This window comes from Odontesthes bonariensis, chromosome 19 (assembly GCF_027942865.1).
Source record: "Odontesthes bonariensis isolate fOdoBon6 chromosome 19, fOdoBon6.hap1, whole genome shotgun sequence".
Taxonomy (NCBI): domain Eukaryota; kingdom Metazoa; phylum Chordata; class Actinopteri; order Atheriniformes; family Atherinopsidae; genus Odontesthes; species Odontesthes bonariensis.
In genome coordinates, this window is record NC_134524.1 from 31,903,504 (window position 1) to 31,921,404 (window position 17,901).

The 17,901-nt window shown below is 40.9% G+C and overlaps 2 protein-coding genes across 3 annotated transcripts in view; one reads left to right on the top strand and one right to left on the bottom strand.

Annotated features, from left to right (window-relative positions):
• The window catches only part of slc1a1 (solute carrier family 1 member 1), a 28,233-nt gene extending 24,579 nt beyond the window's left edge, over window positions 1-3,654 (bottom strand). The window contains exon 1 of the mRNA XM_075451041.1: window positions 3,442-3,654. Coding sequence (XP_075307156.1) covers window positions 3,442-3,541 — 100 coding nt within the window. The 5' untranslated portion in view covers window positions 3,542-3,654. The remainder of the gene's footprint in view (window positions 1-3,441) is intronic.
• A 4,027-nt stretch (window positions 3,655-7,681) lies between these two features.
• rap1gds1 (RAP1, GTP-GDP dissociation stimulator 1) overlaps window positions 7,682-17,901 on the top strand; it is a 40,560-nt gene continuing 30,340 nt past the window's right edge. For both annotated transcript variants that reach the window (XM_075450836.1, XM_075450837.1), the window contains exons 1-3: window positions 7,682-8,036; window positions 13,760-13,867; window positions 16,851-16,973. In XM_075450836.1, the coding sequence (XP_075306951.1) occupies window positions 8,033-8,036; window positions 13,760-13,867; window positions 16,851-16,973 (235 nt within the window). In that variant the 5' untranslated portion in view covers window positions 7,682-8,032. The remainder of the gene's footprint in view (window positions 8,037-13,759; window positions 13,868-16,850; window positions 16,974-17,901) is intronic.

The window sequence follows — 17,901 nt, forward strand, 5'->3', positions numbered from 1 at the left end:
ATAGAGACCTCAAAAGATGAGTCCAGTGGCAGAGGAAGTGAGTGAATTGTGTGCATATTCAATCCAGGGAAGTTGTTTACTGTACTCCAGGAGGAGTGGTTATCTGCGGTGACACAACGGAGGGCGGCTTCCAACTCCTAATTGAGCCTCTCAGTTTGTCCATTGGTTTGGGGATGATATCCGGAACTCAAACATACCCTGGCACCTAGGGCTGGGCAGAAGGTCTACCATACCTGGGAAATGAACTGGGGCCCCGGTCAGAAAGGATTTCTGAGAGAGTAGTACAGGCCAAAAAATACTCAGTCTAAGCTTGTGTGGACCAGCAGAAAGGAATTTGAACAGATGAGAGTGGGATGTGGAAGTCACATTTCTCTGCCTTAACGTACAGTTCGTTCTCCAGCAGCCTCTGAAGCACTTGTCTGATGTGGAGTTTATGTTGCTCTAGAGAGCTGAAAAAGATCAGGATATCGTCAAGATAGACAAAGACAATAAGCTCAGGAACTGTCTGAGATCATCATTGACGAAGGCTCATGAAGTGGAGGGGAGAGAGCCTTGTCTTTACTGAAGCCCTTTTTGAGGTCATGATATTTGCTAGGAACAGAGGAAAGATCTGGGGGACTATCAAGGGGGCTTGAACCAGTAGATGGGATGGCTGACTTGAGATGGTGTGAAAAACAGAAGAGACTCCAGCTCTCCACTCTCCTATCTGACCATGATGTGGGGATTAATGATGATGATGTGGGCAACTCCAGCCAGGAGTAGCCTAAGATGAATGGGGTATTAGGAACAGGAAGGATCTAAAACTCAATTGATTCATTGTGGTTGCCTGAAACTACCAGAGGTAGAGCCTGGGTTTAGTGATGGTGGTAGGGGCTCATCCATTCTAAGCAAATACAGAGATGGGGGTGATTAAAGGCTCCAAAGGGATGTTGAGCCGGTTAGCCAAGCTAGCATCTAGCAGGGTTTGTCACGAGAGAGACCTTATTACCACGTGAAGGACACTGACAATCTAGCAAAGATTGGCTGCCCCCTCTGGTCCTTAAGAAAGACTCCTCATGAAGTAGAATGAGGCACACGTGTGGACACAGGAGCCTTCTCAGCCCCAGCCTAAGGCTCAGATCTCAAAACAACACCAGAGCCAGGCATGATCATGACACAATTAAGGTTGAACACCAAAAACATCATCATTATACAGAGAGGAAATATTTTATAAATGTACTTTTCTCTCATGTAGATAAAGTCTTAGATTGCAGCACCTGTCTGCAGGTCTGAAATATAACCAGTCTCATTCTGAACGCTTTGCACCAGTCATGCTTTATCCTTGTTAACTTAACGGCCTCAATTACTGTACAGTTATGGTCGCTTAACAACTCACCCTGATGTTTTATAATGTAACAGCCCTACATACAAATTCAGCTTACAATTTCCTCTCAGTTCAATGTAAATGTTTTTGATAGCCACAAAACTTAAGTGGAGACTATTTCACAACAACAGTGACCTGTAAAAAGTTTGTTGTCCAAATGACCATGTGACAGACATGTGCATTTAAGGTTGTGCTCCTGACTCCTTCAAAATGCTACAAAAGATCAAGTAGAAGCAAAAACAGTGTTTGCAATGTGTGCCTATCTGGGATTTAATAATAAATACCATTCAAATACAATGAGAGAGAAGCTGATTGAATATGAGGCAATCAAGGTTTTTTTTAACCTTGAATGTGCTTTTTAGCACAAATATGACAGACTTTATTGCTGCAGCCCCTAACCTCTGCCCTACACCTGCAGGACATAAAAAAAAAAAAAACATTAACACAGTATCACTGGGAACTTCCCTATTATAAAACCACTGATATGGACTATAATGAGAATTTTAGAAAACTCTACTTTTAAAACTAATGCAAAATAAGAGGAAATGTATTTTCCAAAGACACAGAACCAGCTGAATCTCTACAGCAAATTGGCTGTAGAGATTCCGCTAAAACTGAGATTATTTCATTTTTAGGGGCCCAAAGATGACTAAACACAACTGAAGGTCAAGTAATGTAGTGATTACATTCAGTCATTCAGTGACTTTGCCTCAGTAAAAAAAAATAGTTAAACATTCACTTAAAAGGAGTACGTAAAGTATCTAAGCTGCAGTCCCCATGATAAATCACTCTCCTTTTCTCAGTCCTAAAACTAAGTTTTTAGTTTAAATATGAGCAACTGTTTTCTTGTATACCACTGTCTCTGATCTCTGTTGTGAATAAACATCCATGAATCAGTTTAGAAGTTGCAGTAAGATGCAGACAAATTCAGCATACTGTCAATTGAACTCAAAAACTCAGATTAGCCTCTCAAATAGAGGTAAAACAAAGAAGCGGTTTGGAAATAAATGAGAAGTTTGGGCCCTACTACCACTCCTTTAAAACACAGCCACATGATGCAGTGGTTAAAAGCAACAAACTGCAGATAATTAAGATAATTAAGATAACAAAACCTATTGATTATTAAACCTGTAATTTGAAGGTCCAGTGGTTGTTTTTTCTTTGTGTGGTCAGTAAGTCAGCCTTTGGCGCAACAGATGCATACAGATTTTTTTTTTTTTTTATTCGGATAATCTCTCATACATGAACATGGATATGCCTGACTCATACAGTTATGTAACTGTCTTTTTGTGGGCTTTTAATGGTGCTGGTGGGGGGATTTTGGTATTAAAAAGGTCTTATAGGTGCTAATATAGGCTAACCATAACCTGACTCCAGCTCTGCCCTGAACACAGATGTGACATCACTCTTCTCATCTTCAGTACCTTTAAAAAATTTTTTTTTAAAAATCAAAGACAAGCATATTTCTAAAATTGTTGAATTGTAGAAAGAAGAAGGAAATATCAACACTCGATTCATCCATCCGAGCAATTCACATGCCCTGCCAAAACATGAAAAAGCATGTAGCATCTCAGTCTTTCATGCACCTGTGTGTACACACTGGAAGCACTGTGCTGTGCTACCTCAGTACTGGGACTCCTCACACACACACACACACACACACACACACACACACACACACACACACACACACTCAGCACCATCAGCCGTCACCTTAGTCTGATCACGTTTGACTGAGACACATCCAGACACAGGACAGAGGCTGTGTCTCCTATCCAATGCTCACTGCTGGGACATGAAATCATACAATACACCCCACGTTCTGCTCGACATGAATCACATACAGTGTTGCTGTTCAGCCCAGCCAGCTGATGCAAAACAGACCAATTATTTTTTCTAACCCTCACAGAAAAGAACAAGAATGGTGGGGAGAAAAATTAGATAACAAAAATAACACAGCAGGGAAGATTAATAAAAATAAAATCATATTTTTTCTAATGATGAAATTTTAAAAAATAGCATGAATGTATGTATTTTTCTTCACATGCATAAACTGATATTAAGGAGCTTCCACATACCGAGCAGCACCGAAACAACCGTGGCTATCAGAAGCCAATTCTTCCTCAGCAAGCCTTTACAATTCACCCGTCGTCGCTCCTTGTTGCCTAACATTTCCATAGTGGTGCGTTTTGTAGAATTGTTTTTTTTATCCAAAATAAAAAATAAACAGAAACAACAATTGCCCCAGTGAAGACACAAAAGACTCCTGCGGACTAGATGCCACTAGCAGAAGGGGGAGAGGAGGAGGATGGAGAAGCAGCCGCGTTGCTACAGCCAAGGAGGCAGCGCTCTGCCGGGTGGGAGGAGGGAGAGCGCAGAGCGCGCGCGCCGCCGCGTGCGAGCCGCTTTGCTTTCTCCGTCCGCCACCCTTCCCCCATTCAAGTTTGCTCTAACGTTTCTACCTTTTTAATGAGTGGGTGCAGTTTGATGCAGCAGCATAATAAACAGGAACTTATAAAGTCCCATTTGGCATTAAAATATTGCTGCTAAGATGATCCATTATCCAGACAACTTCTAGCTTTGTTAACAGATTCCTGTGGCTCGACAAACTTCGAAAGAAAATGAGGATGTTGCCGTGGACATTGAAACAAAACAGTTGAAATGTTACATTATCAATGAGTGAAAAAAAAACCGCACAAAATTGTCTAATTTGCTTGAAATTTTGAATAAATGAGCAACTGTAAGGCTATTTCTCCAAGGTTGTACTGTACTGAAGGGGAAAATGGTGTACAAAAAGAAGTCATTTTAGGTTAAGTAAAGTTTCACATACATTTGAACTAAAATTGATGTGTACAGTAGCTGTGGACACATTTGAAGCATTGTTATGGGAGCAATGTATGCATAAAGTAAACTGCACTTACTGCTTGGTGCATGCACAAAGAAGTTAACAACTCAGCTACTCCAAAGACACATTTCATTTCCTTCACTCTTCACTCATTCGTATGTTATTGTGGTGCTACACTGAATGCTATGCTAGTCCAAAAACTCAAGAGGATACTGTACAAGAGAATGTGGGCTAAACAGGAACATGTTCTTTCAATTGAAAGCAAATATTTCTGATACAGTCTTGAGATTATTTTTTTTTTGGATTGCTAAACATGAATAGCTAAAACAGTTTTTCCTTAATCAATTACATCAAATTTAGTTCAAAATATGACTGAATAGTTGGCTGATGATAGTTATCAAAAAGTAACAGATAGTTTGAGTAAAAAATAAAAATATAGTTTACATCTTTGCCTCCAAAACTTAATTTCTATGTGACAATGAATACAGATATCTCATCTAAAAAAAAGATGAAACATTTTGCTGAAGATGTAGAGATAAATTATGAGTTTCATTATCTCCAAATAACAATTAACTTGTGATCTTGGGATAACAGTATTGTAGGTATGACTGTTTTCGAGACTGAAACGCTCCCAAAGGGCGTATTCGAGGGCATGTACAAACGACCATGTTGTCGTATGAGTTGGAGGGCTTGTTGCTGTTTTCAGTTTCCACAGAAAAGTTTAAATTGTTGGTTTAGAATTGAGTTTACTATTCAGATTTGATCTTTTTATCTTACTACCCAAACTTCGGTAAATATTTTACTTCACAGAGTGCTCTTTCAGGCAACCAGCACAATACTGTAATACAGTAAAAGCACATTACATTACATTACATTACGGTCATTTTGCAGACGCTTTTAACCAAAGCGACTTACAATAAGTGTGTTCAACATCGGTAGGCAAAAGAACTTCAGGTCACAAGAAATCATAAGCATGTTTCGATTGTTTTGTTCTGTAGTTCAATTAGAAGTTACTGCAAATTTCCGAATGTGTCTCAGAGAATCAAACATTTTTATGACCTAAAGCAGGACTTGATAACCATGAGAGGAAAGTGTAAAGCATGAAAATCTGAACATAACTTGCAGATAGATCCCCATTCCTCTCAGCTTCCGCATCAGCTTTGCCTCCAAAATCTAGCAGGGTGTCATCCTTGCACAATCAGCCACAGCTGCTGTACTGTAAGTCTTCCTGACACAGGCCAGTTGTTTTTATTCTGGCCTAATGAATTCTTATTATTTGCAGTAGCACTGGCGTAGACATTGGGTGTGCACCAGCATATACTGGGTGTGCCAAATTTATTTTCAACACGGTGTTACACCTCCACAAACATTCAAAAGAATGTATCTCGCAAATACAACATTACTAACACAAAACATATCCACACGTTGTGTGCGTTCTCATCAGTAATGGTCATCAGTAGTTCACAGCAGGTCTGAACATTCACAAGTGACGTGCTCTCAAATCAATCAATAACAAAGTAATACAAAAAGCACACTTTGTGTTCTCAAAAAAACCAACACCGCAAAAACACAACACAGACATTGTGTGCCCATTGAGAGGAACATAGTAAAACATAACACGCTCATGATAAGGTAGCCACATTACGCATGATCAACAAAGCTATTTAACCATGTGAACACAACCATTGGGCTCAGCAGCAGAGTAAAGGACACAACCATATTGCTGCTTACCTGTGCAGCTCTCAATTTAAAGGGCAAGAGAGCATGGCTTGGCGATTGAACGCATTTATTATTTTATCAGAAATAACGCTTCACCAGGTTGCCAGGTGCAGGTGTCGCAACGCATCATCTGACAGCAATTTTTTGGGTGTACCAGCGGCCTCTTTGGGTGGCACCGGCACACCCTGGCACACCCGTGGCTACGGCACTGTGCAGTAGAGACAAAGAAAGTCTTTTCACAGATTGTCTATCTCATATATATTTTGACCTATTTTATCTTTATTTTTTCTTACATATACATAGTTTTTTATTCTACCTTTTATTCTACTTTTGTTTCTACTTTAGTCTTGTTCTATGTCTATTTTTTTGTATTTGTTGCACTAAGAGAGCGAGGTGTAACCGGAGTCAAATTCCTCGTGTGTGTCCACATACCTGGCAATAAAAGCGATTCTGATTGTGAAATTCTGATTCTGATCTATCACTCCCATAGACACAGTTTCAACAAAGAAGTTACTTTAATTGAAGTTACAAATCTCTGCTTCAATATTAATTTCAGAGTGTAAGATACAGCTTATAACTAAGCTGTAATTAAATAAATAAATAAAATTAAATATACAGATGTTGTGCTTACATAGAAGTAGGCCATAATATGTTGATCACATATCAGTTAAATAAGAGCTGATAATGTATTGTCATACATAACAATACAGAGTGTTCAGAGGTGAACGCATCCCTGTGTAATTTAACTTCGTCATCAAATTATTCAAATTTGCACAATCTTTAGCTAAAATAAAAAACTAACAGAACCAATAGTGTAAACTAGTCTATGACTAGTTTTAGTCTAGAGCAACAGTGAGGAAGTAGTACATTGTCCAAGGTATCATTTCAAACGAACACCCACTTTTTACTCCTTTCAGTCATACTGTGGCTTATTTGATGTCTCCTGAGTACACTGGCTTTCTACAAATGATAAAGTATGCAAAAATGTGTCAAATTTCCGTCAAGCTACGACAGTTTTTCTTTTCTTTTTTGAAAGTGGAGCAAAGCAGACAACTTTTCTTTGGAAATGTATAACTGCTAGCAGGGGCGATTTTAGGATCTGGTCTTTAGGGGTGCCCAGCCCCCAGTGCTCACAGAGGCACATTATTTCTCACTAATTGAGGCGAACTAGTACATTTATAAATTTTGGAGCCGTATTAGTTTTGCTTTGAGTAGTGTTTTCCCCTACAACATTCAATTTTGACCTCTTCATTTCAAAAGACTGTGGCTTGACAGGGATAACAGAGAGCCTGAGACAAATATTGAAGATAACTCAACATTTATTTTGGGAGTAAAGAGTTAAAACAAAAACAAATGCTAGAAAATAAATAAAATGGTCACTAAAATAATGCATCCTTGAGCAAAAAAAATGTGTTTTTGCATAATATAATATTTTAAAAATGTGCTGAGCCAGGGGGTGCCGAGCTATCTCACGGTGGTGCCTTGGCAACACTAAAAATACCCTAGCCTCGCCCCTGACTGCTGGAGTGGGATTAGGAAACTACAACTACCAATGACCCTGGACAGGTCGGCAGTCCAGGGCGATATAAAGACAAACAGGACAAACCCCTGAAAAACAGTCTTGCTTCATTTAAAGAGATGTTATATCGCCTGGCATTTTCAGACATTTCCGAGGTTCCACTGCCACCTGCTGACAGGTTTCCTACATGTTTTACAAATGCTTTATTTTGAAGGTTGTGGCCGGAAGTTCTCCCTTTCATCCCGTCTTCTGACTTCTCTCTGATATGTTAGAGTGAGCCCAGCCTTTCAGGGAATCGCCAGTCCGCGGCTTTTCACTATTGATGTGGCCATGAGAGGAAGTCTGATGCGTTAACCTGGTAGTCCCCGGTGTACAGGCCGCTGCAGAGCAGCATCTATCTGAGCGGGACTCTCCGTCGGGACCGGTGGCTGCTGTCGCTACTAAACTGCTTAGCTAGCTAGCTAACCTCAACCCGCTAACTTCACCAGTGTACGAGACGAAGAGTGGGGCCTCTGGCTAGTGCGACTGGCTTTACGGAGACACTCTTGATACCCCGGTTTATTTTCTGGAGCAACATCCTGCTGAGATGGGTGAGTAGACAGCCCAACTAACCAACCCACTCTGAGCTGAGTTGGCAAACCGAAGTGGTCTTCACCTTTTTAGTTAAAGCTTGAAATGGTTATTGGAAGACGCCTGCGAGACGCAGCGTGTGTTTGATGGCTGACGTTGTGTCACATATCAGTCTCACTTAATTCTGTTTCCTTTATCGATTTCCGTTTTAATACTGTTTAAAAAAAAAAGGTGGCTATAACCAGATTCGTGTTATTCACGCGCGTGCGTGCGCGTGGGCAGTTCTCGGGTGGGGTAGCTCCTCTGCCTCTCCATCCACTGTCTGTCCGCCCTCTCCACTTTTCCTCCTCTTTTCCATGTTGTATGTGGCCTCAGCCATCGCGCTGCTCCTGGGTGATGCAGCTGGGGCTGGCATGCAGGTCCCAGCTGTGAAATGAGTGTACACCCCCCTGAAATGGCAGTGTGCTGCTGCTGATGGTGAAGATGGCACTCCTCCATCTCCACAGCTGTTATGCAAGAGGATTAAGCAGCCCACTTTCTGATGCAGTTCATGCTGCACTTCTCCCTGTGATATTAGTGTTTCTGCTGTTTGTTGATGATGAACACATACTGCTTCTGATTGTTTCAGCACACACTTACACTGTTACAGTTTACTGTTGCATAGAATTGTGTGCAAATTAACTTGAAATATGGGTTGTAAATTCATTAAATATCATCACTATATCATCACTACTATCTAGATCAATTTGCATAGCATGGTCTATGAGATATTTTGAAGATCTGATCCCATCCAGGGATGCAGGGATGTGGTAGTGCACTAACCAGGTCACTGCAACACTGTCTGCAAACCTTACGCAATTTTTCTGCACCTCTTCAGCTTAGTTGTTGCACACGATTCAAATGAAACCATTTATAGATTCAGCATCTATTGGCCACATGGCAGCAGATTGATGACAAGTAGTGCTCAGAATAGAGTAAAGAAAAGAGGAAAGGAGCACCAGGAAGCATGGGAACACTGCATAGTAGAAGAGCTCATTTTAATTTAAGATGAATGAGATGTGTAGATTCTCAGTGGAAGGAAATGCTTATCTTACAAAAAAAAAAAAAAAAAAAAAGACTGATTAAAACTAAAGCCTTGTTGACCCTGAGGATCCCCAGCGACACTTACCTACTGGTTTCATCTATTTTTTACTTGCTCCCTAAACTTTTAAACAACACCACGGTTATACTGAAAAAAAGTGCAGAAATAGCCTTACACACATTATGATTGATTTCACACTTGATGATTCAATCAATCAATCAATCAAACTTTATTTATATAGCCCTTTACAATAGCCAACTGGTACTCAAAGTGCTCTACAACAGGATAAAAACAACAATACATAAAACACGATTGAGGCTATGTACACACGTAGCCGGGTATTTTTAAAACCGAATTTTTTCCCCCCTCCGTTTATAAAATAATTTGTATCCACATTACCTCGTTTTCGAACAAAACACCTTCCACACATAACCGGACATCTGCGTTTTCATCTGTCTTGACAACCCAAATGCATTTGCTGTTTTGCGGCCCTCGTCAGCTAAATAATAAAGTGTGCACGCAACTTTTTTGAGCACATTGACAGGTGATCACATGACTGCCCCTCGATATGAGGACGTAATAATTCCGACAGCGACAGGAGTGAGGAGTACGACTTGGACGTGTAAAATCAAGGCTGTAAACAGCGCCTGCACAATAATAACCACCACAGTTCTCAAGGCATCCATGCTTCTTCAGTAAACAAAGGTCGCACTTTAGACTTTAAAGCAGATTTGTTGTTGTTTTGGCGCATATTGTGACGTTCGAAAACGCAAATCTCCGGTTATCTCTGTCTACACGCAGCTGCATAAATGGAGTTTTCAAAAATCTTCACTTTGCCCGGAGTTTTTAAAAACATTCGTTTACGATGCGTTTTTATGCGTTTTCATGTGGATGACAGGTCCAAACGTAGAAAAATATATTCGTTTTAGCAGATACCCGGCTACGTGTGGATGGGGCCTCAGAAATGGTAAAAGTGCTAAAAGTGCTGCAGGGCATTAAAAGCCTTCCTCAAGTGCAATAAAATTAATTTAATAAAATTTGTATAAAATTAAGATAATTAAAAAAGAGCGGATAGAATGGTTGCATAGTGGCCCTAATCAGAGTTCGAACGCCAGTCTAAAAAGGTGGGTCTTAAGCTTCCATTTAAAAAGGCCGAGATCAGTGATGGTGCGGAAGTCAGGGGGCAGTTTGTTCCACAGTCTAGGAGCAGCAATGGCAAAGGAACGATCACCCCACTGTTTAGATCTCGACCTTGAGACCTCTAAAAGAAGCTGACCCGAAGAGCGCAGGGCTCTACCGCAGTTGCGAAAAGTTAAAATGTCCGACAGATAAGAAGGTGCCAAGCCATTAGTAGCGTTAAAAACATACAACAGGAGTTTAAAATCGATTCTGAATCGGACCGGAAGCCAATTGAGAGACGATAGCACAGGAGTAATGTGTTCGCGCCTAGAAGTGTTTGTTAAAAATCGGGCAGCAGCGTTCTGCACAAGTTGAAGACGTGAGAGAGAGGTCTAACTGAGGCCAACATGGAGAGCGTTGCAGTAATCCAGTCTGGAGCTGATAAAAGCGTGGATTGCCTTTTCGAGGTCCTGCCAACTGAGGAAGGATGATTGGTTAATAGCATTGATGAGTCCATTCATTTCCACATTCAAACAGGCAACGTTTTTTTGGCCAGTTCCTCCTCCTGGCTTTAGCTGCAGCAGCTGTGTTGTTGTTGTTTTTTACATTTTAAATTCCATATATTTATTGACCCACCCATGTTTGTGCCCGATCATCTGGTTCCAACACACAGCCTTTTATGTGAACACAGTCACTGCTCAGTCAAACCTGGGTTGACTGGCGCAGTTGGAGACCACCTCTACGTGGTGCTGTGTGTTAGTGGGACTGTAGGTCCCCATAGTTTAACTATAGGAAGGAACTGGAAGCAGATTTTGCAGATAAAAAACTTGAACAAATTCTGTGTTTTGTTTTTTTTTTCTTCTTAAAGGGGAACTCCGGGGCATTTGAAGCGCGTTTCCATTGCTAGAGGTTGTCAAATACTGATAGTAGGACACAGACAGGTGCAAATCTGCGCTCCCTGTGTGGAGATAGCGCTGTTCGCTCAGCCTGTCATGCAAGGCTAATACGTGGTGGCTAAGGGGCAACTGCTAACCCTTCCACGTAAAACAACAACTTGCACACAGCAGAAACGTCACACCACTTTATAAACCATCCGACAATAAAGTCACAAGCCTTACCATCAAAACCATATGCATGGTTCTCACATTACTGGCATGGGGACGTTACAAAACAACTTTATAAACAGCATGTAACTCACCGGCTGGTTGTAGGCTCGCGCATGTGAAAGCCCAAAAGAGTCGATGGACGATAATCCCATATACAAAACAATTATATTCTCTAGAAAAACTGCGTTCAAGTATTTAAAACATTACAACAATATTACTGGGCATGTATTGTTGTAATGTTTTAAATACTTGAACGCAGTTTTTCTAGAGAAAATAATTGTTTTGTATATGGGATTATCGTCCATCGACTCTTTTGGGCTTTCACATGCGCGAGCCTACAACCAGCCGGTGAGTTACATGCTGTTTATAAAGTTGTTTTGTAACGTCCCCATGCCAGTAATGTGAGAACCATGCATATGGTTTTGATGGTAAGGCTTGTGACTTTATTGTCGGATGGTTTATAAAGTGGTGTGACGTTTCTGCTGTGTGCAAGTTGTTGTTTTACGTGGAAGGGTTAGCAGTTGCCCCTTAGCCACCACGTATTAGCCTCGCATGACACGCTGTGCGAACAGCGCGATCTCCACACAGGGAGCGCAGATTTGCACCTGTCTGTGTCCTACTATCAGTATTTGACAACCTCTAGCAATGGAAACGCGCTTCAAATGCCCCGGAGTTCCCCTTTAAATGATTATTTCTGAACTTGAACCAATAATCTTTTTAGATATAAGTGGGTGAACTTTCTGTGCATTTTGACCTTTGGAGCTGTTTACATCAGTGCACACAGACAGTTTGAAGTGCACTTCAGCTGTGTTCACAAAAAATCTGTGAATGTTGGACATTTCTGTTATACAGAAACGGTTGGAGATTAAGGCCCTACCCCAGTCCTCCGCTCTGTTTTGCATGGATAAGGTGCCCCATTTGGGATCCAGGAATAGTGGTCATTGAGTCATTCAAAAGGCTTCCAAAGCCCCAGTTGATGGGTTATGACCAAAACCCCATCATCCCAAAAGAAAAGGGGTACATAACCATTAATATGGAGGGGTAGGGCCAAGGGGAGAAATTGGAATTGGCTTTAGATTTGATTGCTTCAGTCCCTGGCTTTTTGAGCATTCTCCACCACCGCAGCTCACGGTGTGTGCGTTGTCCTGTGAAATGATCAACCCCCTCTATTTGGTCAATTCTACTACAAAGAAAAGGTTCCTGCGATTGAAATGCAGCCTATGAAATGGTGACACTGTTTTTAATTTCCTCAGACCTTGTTTGACACTTCTTTACTGCAGTTCCCTTTTACTTGAAAACAGGAACAACTGTGAGTAAAATAGCATACTTAAAGAAGCGAGTTACTTCAGGGAGGAATTAAATTGGGTAGATTTAGGATAATGGATAATATTAGGTGGTCATTCAGTGTCTGAAATTGTGTCATGACCAAATTAACAGGTAGATGAGCAAAACATTCACTGGCTAATCCTTCGGTTTATCGGCCAAAATACCCAGATTGAGATAATACGGTTTTGTTGAGGTCAGATCAGAATGTGAAGCTTCAAGTCTGAATGTAACTCAAGAAGCATTTGATCTCCAAATTCTTCTTGTTTTGTATAAAAACATGGACATATCTTTATTTATCGACTTAAAAGTAAATGTTAAAGTTTCGTAATGACTCTTGTTAATTTACATCGCTCATCGTTGCATGGGTCCCGCTCCTACTTGGTTCTGATTGGCTGTTTTTTTTCTTACTTGGTTCTGGTTACCTTTACCTTTGGCAGAATATGCTGGTCTTCATTGGACCTAATTTCACAAAATAAACTACGACTCAGATAACACACGACAGAAGTGACGACCATTTAAAAGACACCAAAGTGTGGATGCAACCTCGGCGATATTTTTTTTTATTACAAGACAGTTTTGATACAAAGTGTCCCTGCACAGTGAGGTGGATAACTTTTTGGAATTCCTTTTTATAGCAGAAGATTTACCCAGATTTGGAGCTTTGGGGGTGTGGTCAGAGTCTGTCCCTCGTAGAAAAATGTTCAGCGGGTTCTTAATGATGTTATTGACTGTTTTGATTACTGTGTTTAAGGGTTTTTATATGTACATCCTCAGTGTCTCAAGATGGTTAAATAGTGTGTTCTCCATCTCTACCAGTGCAAATAAACAGTCATCAGACTGGCGAGAAGGGCGAACACCAAAGCAATGCAAATTCTTTAATGGAGAATTTTAAGATGTCACATATGCTCTTGTATTAAACTAGAAGATGACAAACATACATTGCACTTGAATATTTCTTTGCGCTGGTTTTGAATGGATTTTTACTGAAGACATAACGAGTCATCACAACTACACGTCAGGGGAAAAAGTCATTCAGATAGCATAACTTCCTTCTGTCGTGTGGTTGAAGATGCTGAGAACTGACACGTCTGATGTGATGAACTATTTTTAGACAACCTGAGTGAAGCCCTGGAGAAGCTGAAGCTGGCCTCTGCAGACAGCACCACTGGCAGCATGGAGAGCTGTCTGGACTGCCTGCTCAAGGCGCTCGCCAGCAACAGTGAGTACAAAGTATAGATTTCCACTTGGTGTGCAGTAGAAACACTCATCTCTTTGTCTTTAAAAAAAAATCTGCCTACGCTGGATCCAGAACCAGCACGAGTATATTTTCAGGATGACTCAAATATGAATAGAGCAGTCGTTAGATGAGATCTGGATTGTGCTCCAATGTGTGAGACATTGTTTGCCAGACAACTGAGCACTGAGCCATTCTCTCCCAGCTTCCTGCGCTTTTGCTGTTGCATGTTTAGCTGATATTGGTGTTGATTAATAGCTGGCTGGATAACATACATGGTTCACCATAATAGTTCATTTAACCTAACATGTTAATCTTAAATTAGCACCATGATTTCACAGCGAGAGGGTTCCAGGTTCGAATCCCAGCTGGGGCCTTTCTGTGTGCAGTTTGCATGTTCTCTTCCAGCTTCCTCCCATCATCCAAAAACATGCATGTCAGGTTAACTGGTGATTCTAAATGATCCCTAGGAGGTAGTGTGCATGGTTGTTTGTCTCTGTGTGGCCCTGTGATGGACTGACGACCTGTCCGGGGTAGTGGTGGGTGTTGCCAAGGACCTGACGATACGATATGCATCACGATAGTTGAGCCACGATACGATATGATATTGCGATATCCAAATTTTGCGATATTCTACATAGTTCACTGAAAAACGTAAAAGGCATTGTACATCTTAAAATGGCTTCATAGCTGTCTTGTGATATCGGCCTCAGTGAGGGCACACACGTCTTTCTCACACTTTCTTACCTCACCTGACAGCAGGGCAGGGCAATGGCCGGTTGTTGCTCGAGAAAGCGCTGGTACCATGTTGTGAGCACCGTTCCATCAGTGTTGGTCTTTAGTTTGTTTCTCCAGGTGGAGCAATTTTTGCTTTTCCTATGCGCCTCACTCGTCCCAACAAGCGTGCGACTGCTGGGAACTTCAGTGCACGCTGGGAAGCCAAATCGAGGATGTGGGCGAAGCTTCCAAAATGCAGCATCCCAGCCAACCCTGCTGACGAGGGTCATGTTCGCCACGTTCTCCGTGGCCACAGCTGGATCTTTATCTTGAAGGCCCCATTCCTCCACTGTTGCTGCCAGTGTGGCTCACGTACACGGCCCTCGTCTGCAACACCTGTGTTAACCGTGATGTCCAACCGTCAGAGGACAGTGCGGCTCTCGGAGCAGAGCTAAGAGCTGTTTTTACGATCTCCTTCACTCGTCGTACATTTGTGGCACAGCTACGTTAACCGTGTATTTAAGTTGGGGCATCACATAGCGAGGCTCCAAATTATGAATCATCCACCTAAAGCCGACGTTCTCCACAACGTTGTATGGGCGCAAATCTTACAAAGGAAATGCACCATCGCCTCTGCGATCCTCCGGGCTCGAGTTGAAGTAGGTGGGAGGACTTTGGCACTTTTTTTCCTGCTCCACTTCCTCACTGCAACCTCCGGGGGAAAAAGAGAAGAAGAAGAGTGCCTTGCAGTGAGGAGCGGAGGTGCTTAAGTCGTACTGGATTTACAACCCGTCTGAAACATGATTTATTATTAGAAAAATATCGATATTCAATCAGAAGACAAAGTATCACGATATATTGGTATATCGATATTTTTGCCCACCCATAGTCCATGGTGTACTCTGCCTCTTGCCCAATGACTGCTGGGATAGGCTCCAGCCCCCCCACGACCCTAAAATTGGATTAAGCGGGTATAGAAAATGGATGGATGGATGGATGGATGGATGGATGTTAATCTAAATGAACTTCTAACAAAGGTGCCTACCCACCTGGCTCGCCAACCTACTCATGGATTTCTTCATGTTCGCCATGTTGTTTGCCTGTTTTTCGTCATTCTTCCCAGAAAATTTTTACAAATGGAGATTTAATGCTTTGCTGTCCTCACTTTCAGTTGAATTACAATTCACTTGTTAACAATTAGTTGTATCTCAAATCAATGTATGACCACACTTTGTTTTCATCAACAAAGAGAAACAATGGGTTCACTGAATTCTTTTTTTTCATTTGCTGCTTTGTGATTTTAACACAAAACTCTGCATCTTTTCAGCACCATATCATCTACCACTATCACCTTAAAGCTACGTAATGCAAGCTCAAAATGACAAGAAATTAAATGTCACAGCAGATGTCTCTGTATTGGGATGCACAAATAGTTTCTGACGGTAGCATGCTAATCAGCTAGTTCAAGCTCATAATATCATTAACACTTCAAGAGGTATTAATAAAGTATTCGTTGTCAACTTTTTTGTTTTTGTTGAACTTCCGAAAAACTTGTTGGAAATTCAAAAAACTTTCACCGAAAAGTTCCTACAATGGTATAAGGTGGTTTTTACCTTTCTGTTAAATGGCTTTTGTTGCATTTTTGACAAAGCAAATGTGTTTCCCACATGTCTGATCACATGAACAGGTCCAATTCTAGCCGACATGAAAGAAGAATTCCCTCATACTTAGCTGAAACAAAAAGAAAAAGGCTTTTTTTGTCTTTCTTGTTTCCATTTAGAAACTGTTACGCTCTGTTTTACACCCATGTGTAAAGTAGCTTACAATGGCAACTGTTAACATAGCTCTTTGCAGTTAGTGGAAACCAGTCTGATGAGCATTTTCTGTAAAGCAACATTCAAAAAGTTGCAGCGGTGCAGAGGAGATATTGGAATTTGCCACTCTGTGTCCACATGGAGTCTGTGCATCAAGATTGACTTTAAGGCTGTTCAGATTTTGTAAGATCTTATAGTATTATTGATGTATAGTGATAACGAACAAAAAATGTTGGACTGAATGCAGACTGCACAGAAATGCAAAGTGGTATTAATGTTACAAAGTGAGATATATGCATCTCATTTAATGTCCATTATTGTGATGTTTCCCCATCAGTAACCCTAAGTTTGAAAGTGACATGGCCAAGGACCTGGCACAGAGGGGGTTAGAACATCTTTGTATTAACATTATTAACTTCGGCTCTTTTTTCCTCCAGACACCGAGGCCAGCATGAAGATCCAGGAGATGGGCATTCTTCCCATGTTCCCCAACCTACTAAATCCTCAGTCTTCCTGCACCCCTAAATTAGCCAACATCATTGCTGAGGTGGCCAAAAATGGTGAGGTACACTTTCTAAGCTCATGCACCCACCAACATCCCCACTTTCTGTTACTCCATTTGTCATTCATTTTTCTTGTCGCTCTTATCCAATTCATTTTTCTGATTATTTGCAGAGAAATGGAGGAACCTGGTTAGATATTCATAATGAGATCATTCATAGAATCAAACAATAACTTATTCATAATAACAGGTCATTTTAGAGCAGGGCTAGTTTTAGAAAAACTGCTTGGTGTTTCAGAGTCAAACTGTCAGTTCCTGTCTGTGTTATTGTGTAAGCACACAAACCTTTTAGAACTGCAGTGTTGGTTAGGGCTTCAGTTTTTACATCATGTTTGTGCACAATAAAAGCTTTTAAAGCAGAACAAAGCAGGTGGGAAAAGAACTTGAGGCAAGAAAAGGTTTTGTTAATGAATGGGTTCTTAGCTCCCAAGACTGCAGCTAATGATCACTCGCCATTAGTTTGCCAAGCCTGGCAACGACCCGCTGGCATTTATCTGTCACTGCTTCCGGAGGTGTCTGCAGTCAGCCAAGTGACTGCCGTGCTGCCGACATATTCCTCTGTTTTCTTTTTTACAGTTGGACTTGATTATTTAAAGAAATATTACAACATTTAATAGAAAAATGGATGTGTATCAGAAGTCACTGGCAGTTTTCTGTCTATTTGATGCCATTTTTAATTGTTGTTTAAAAGTCTCAATTATCATTTCTTATGCTTGATAATTTTTGTTTTCTATTTTTGGTGATGTGAATAGAAAGAGTCTTTCTATTCAGTTTTATTCAGTTTTTTTTTCATATATAGTACCAATTCACAACCTTTTAAGCGAAGGTAAACGAGTTGGATTAAATAGCAGTTAAATAAAAGTTTAAATTAAAGTTCCAGGTCAGTTCTATTAAGTATATTATTAAATACGATTTTAATCCAAACG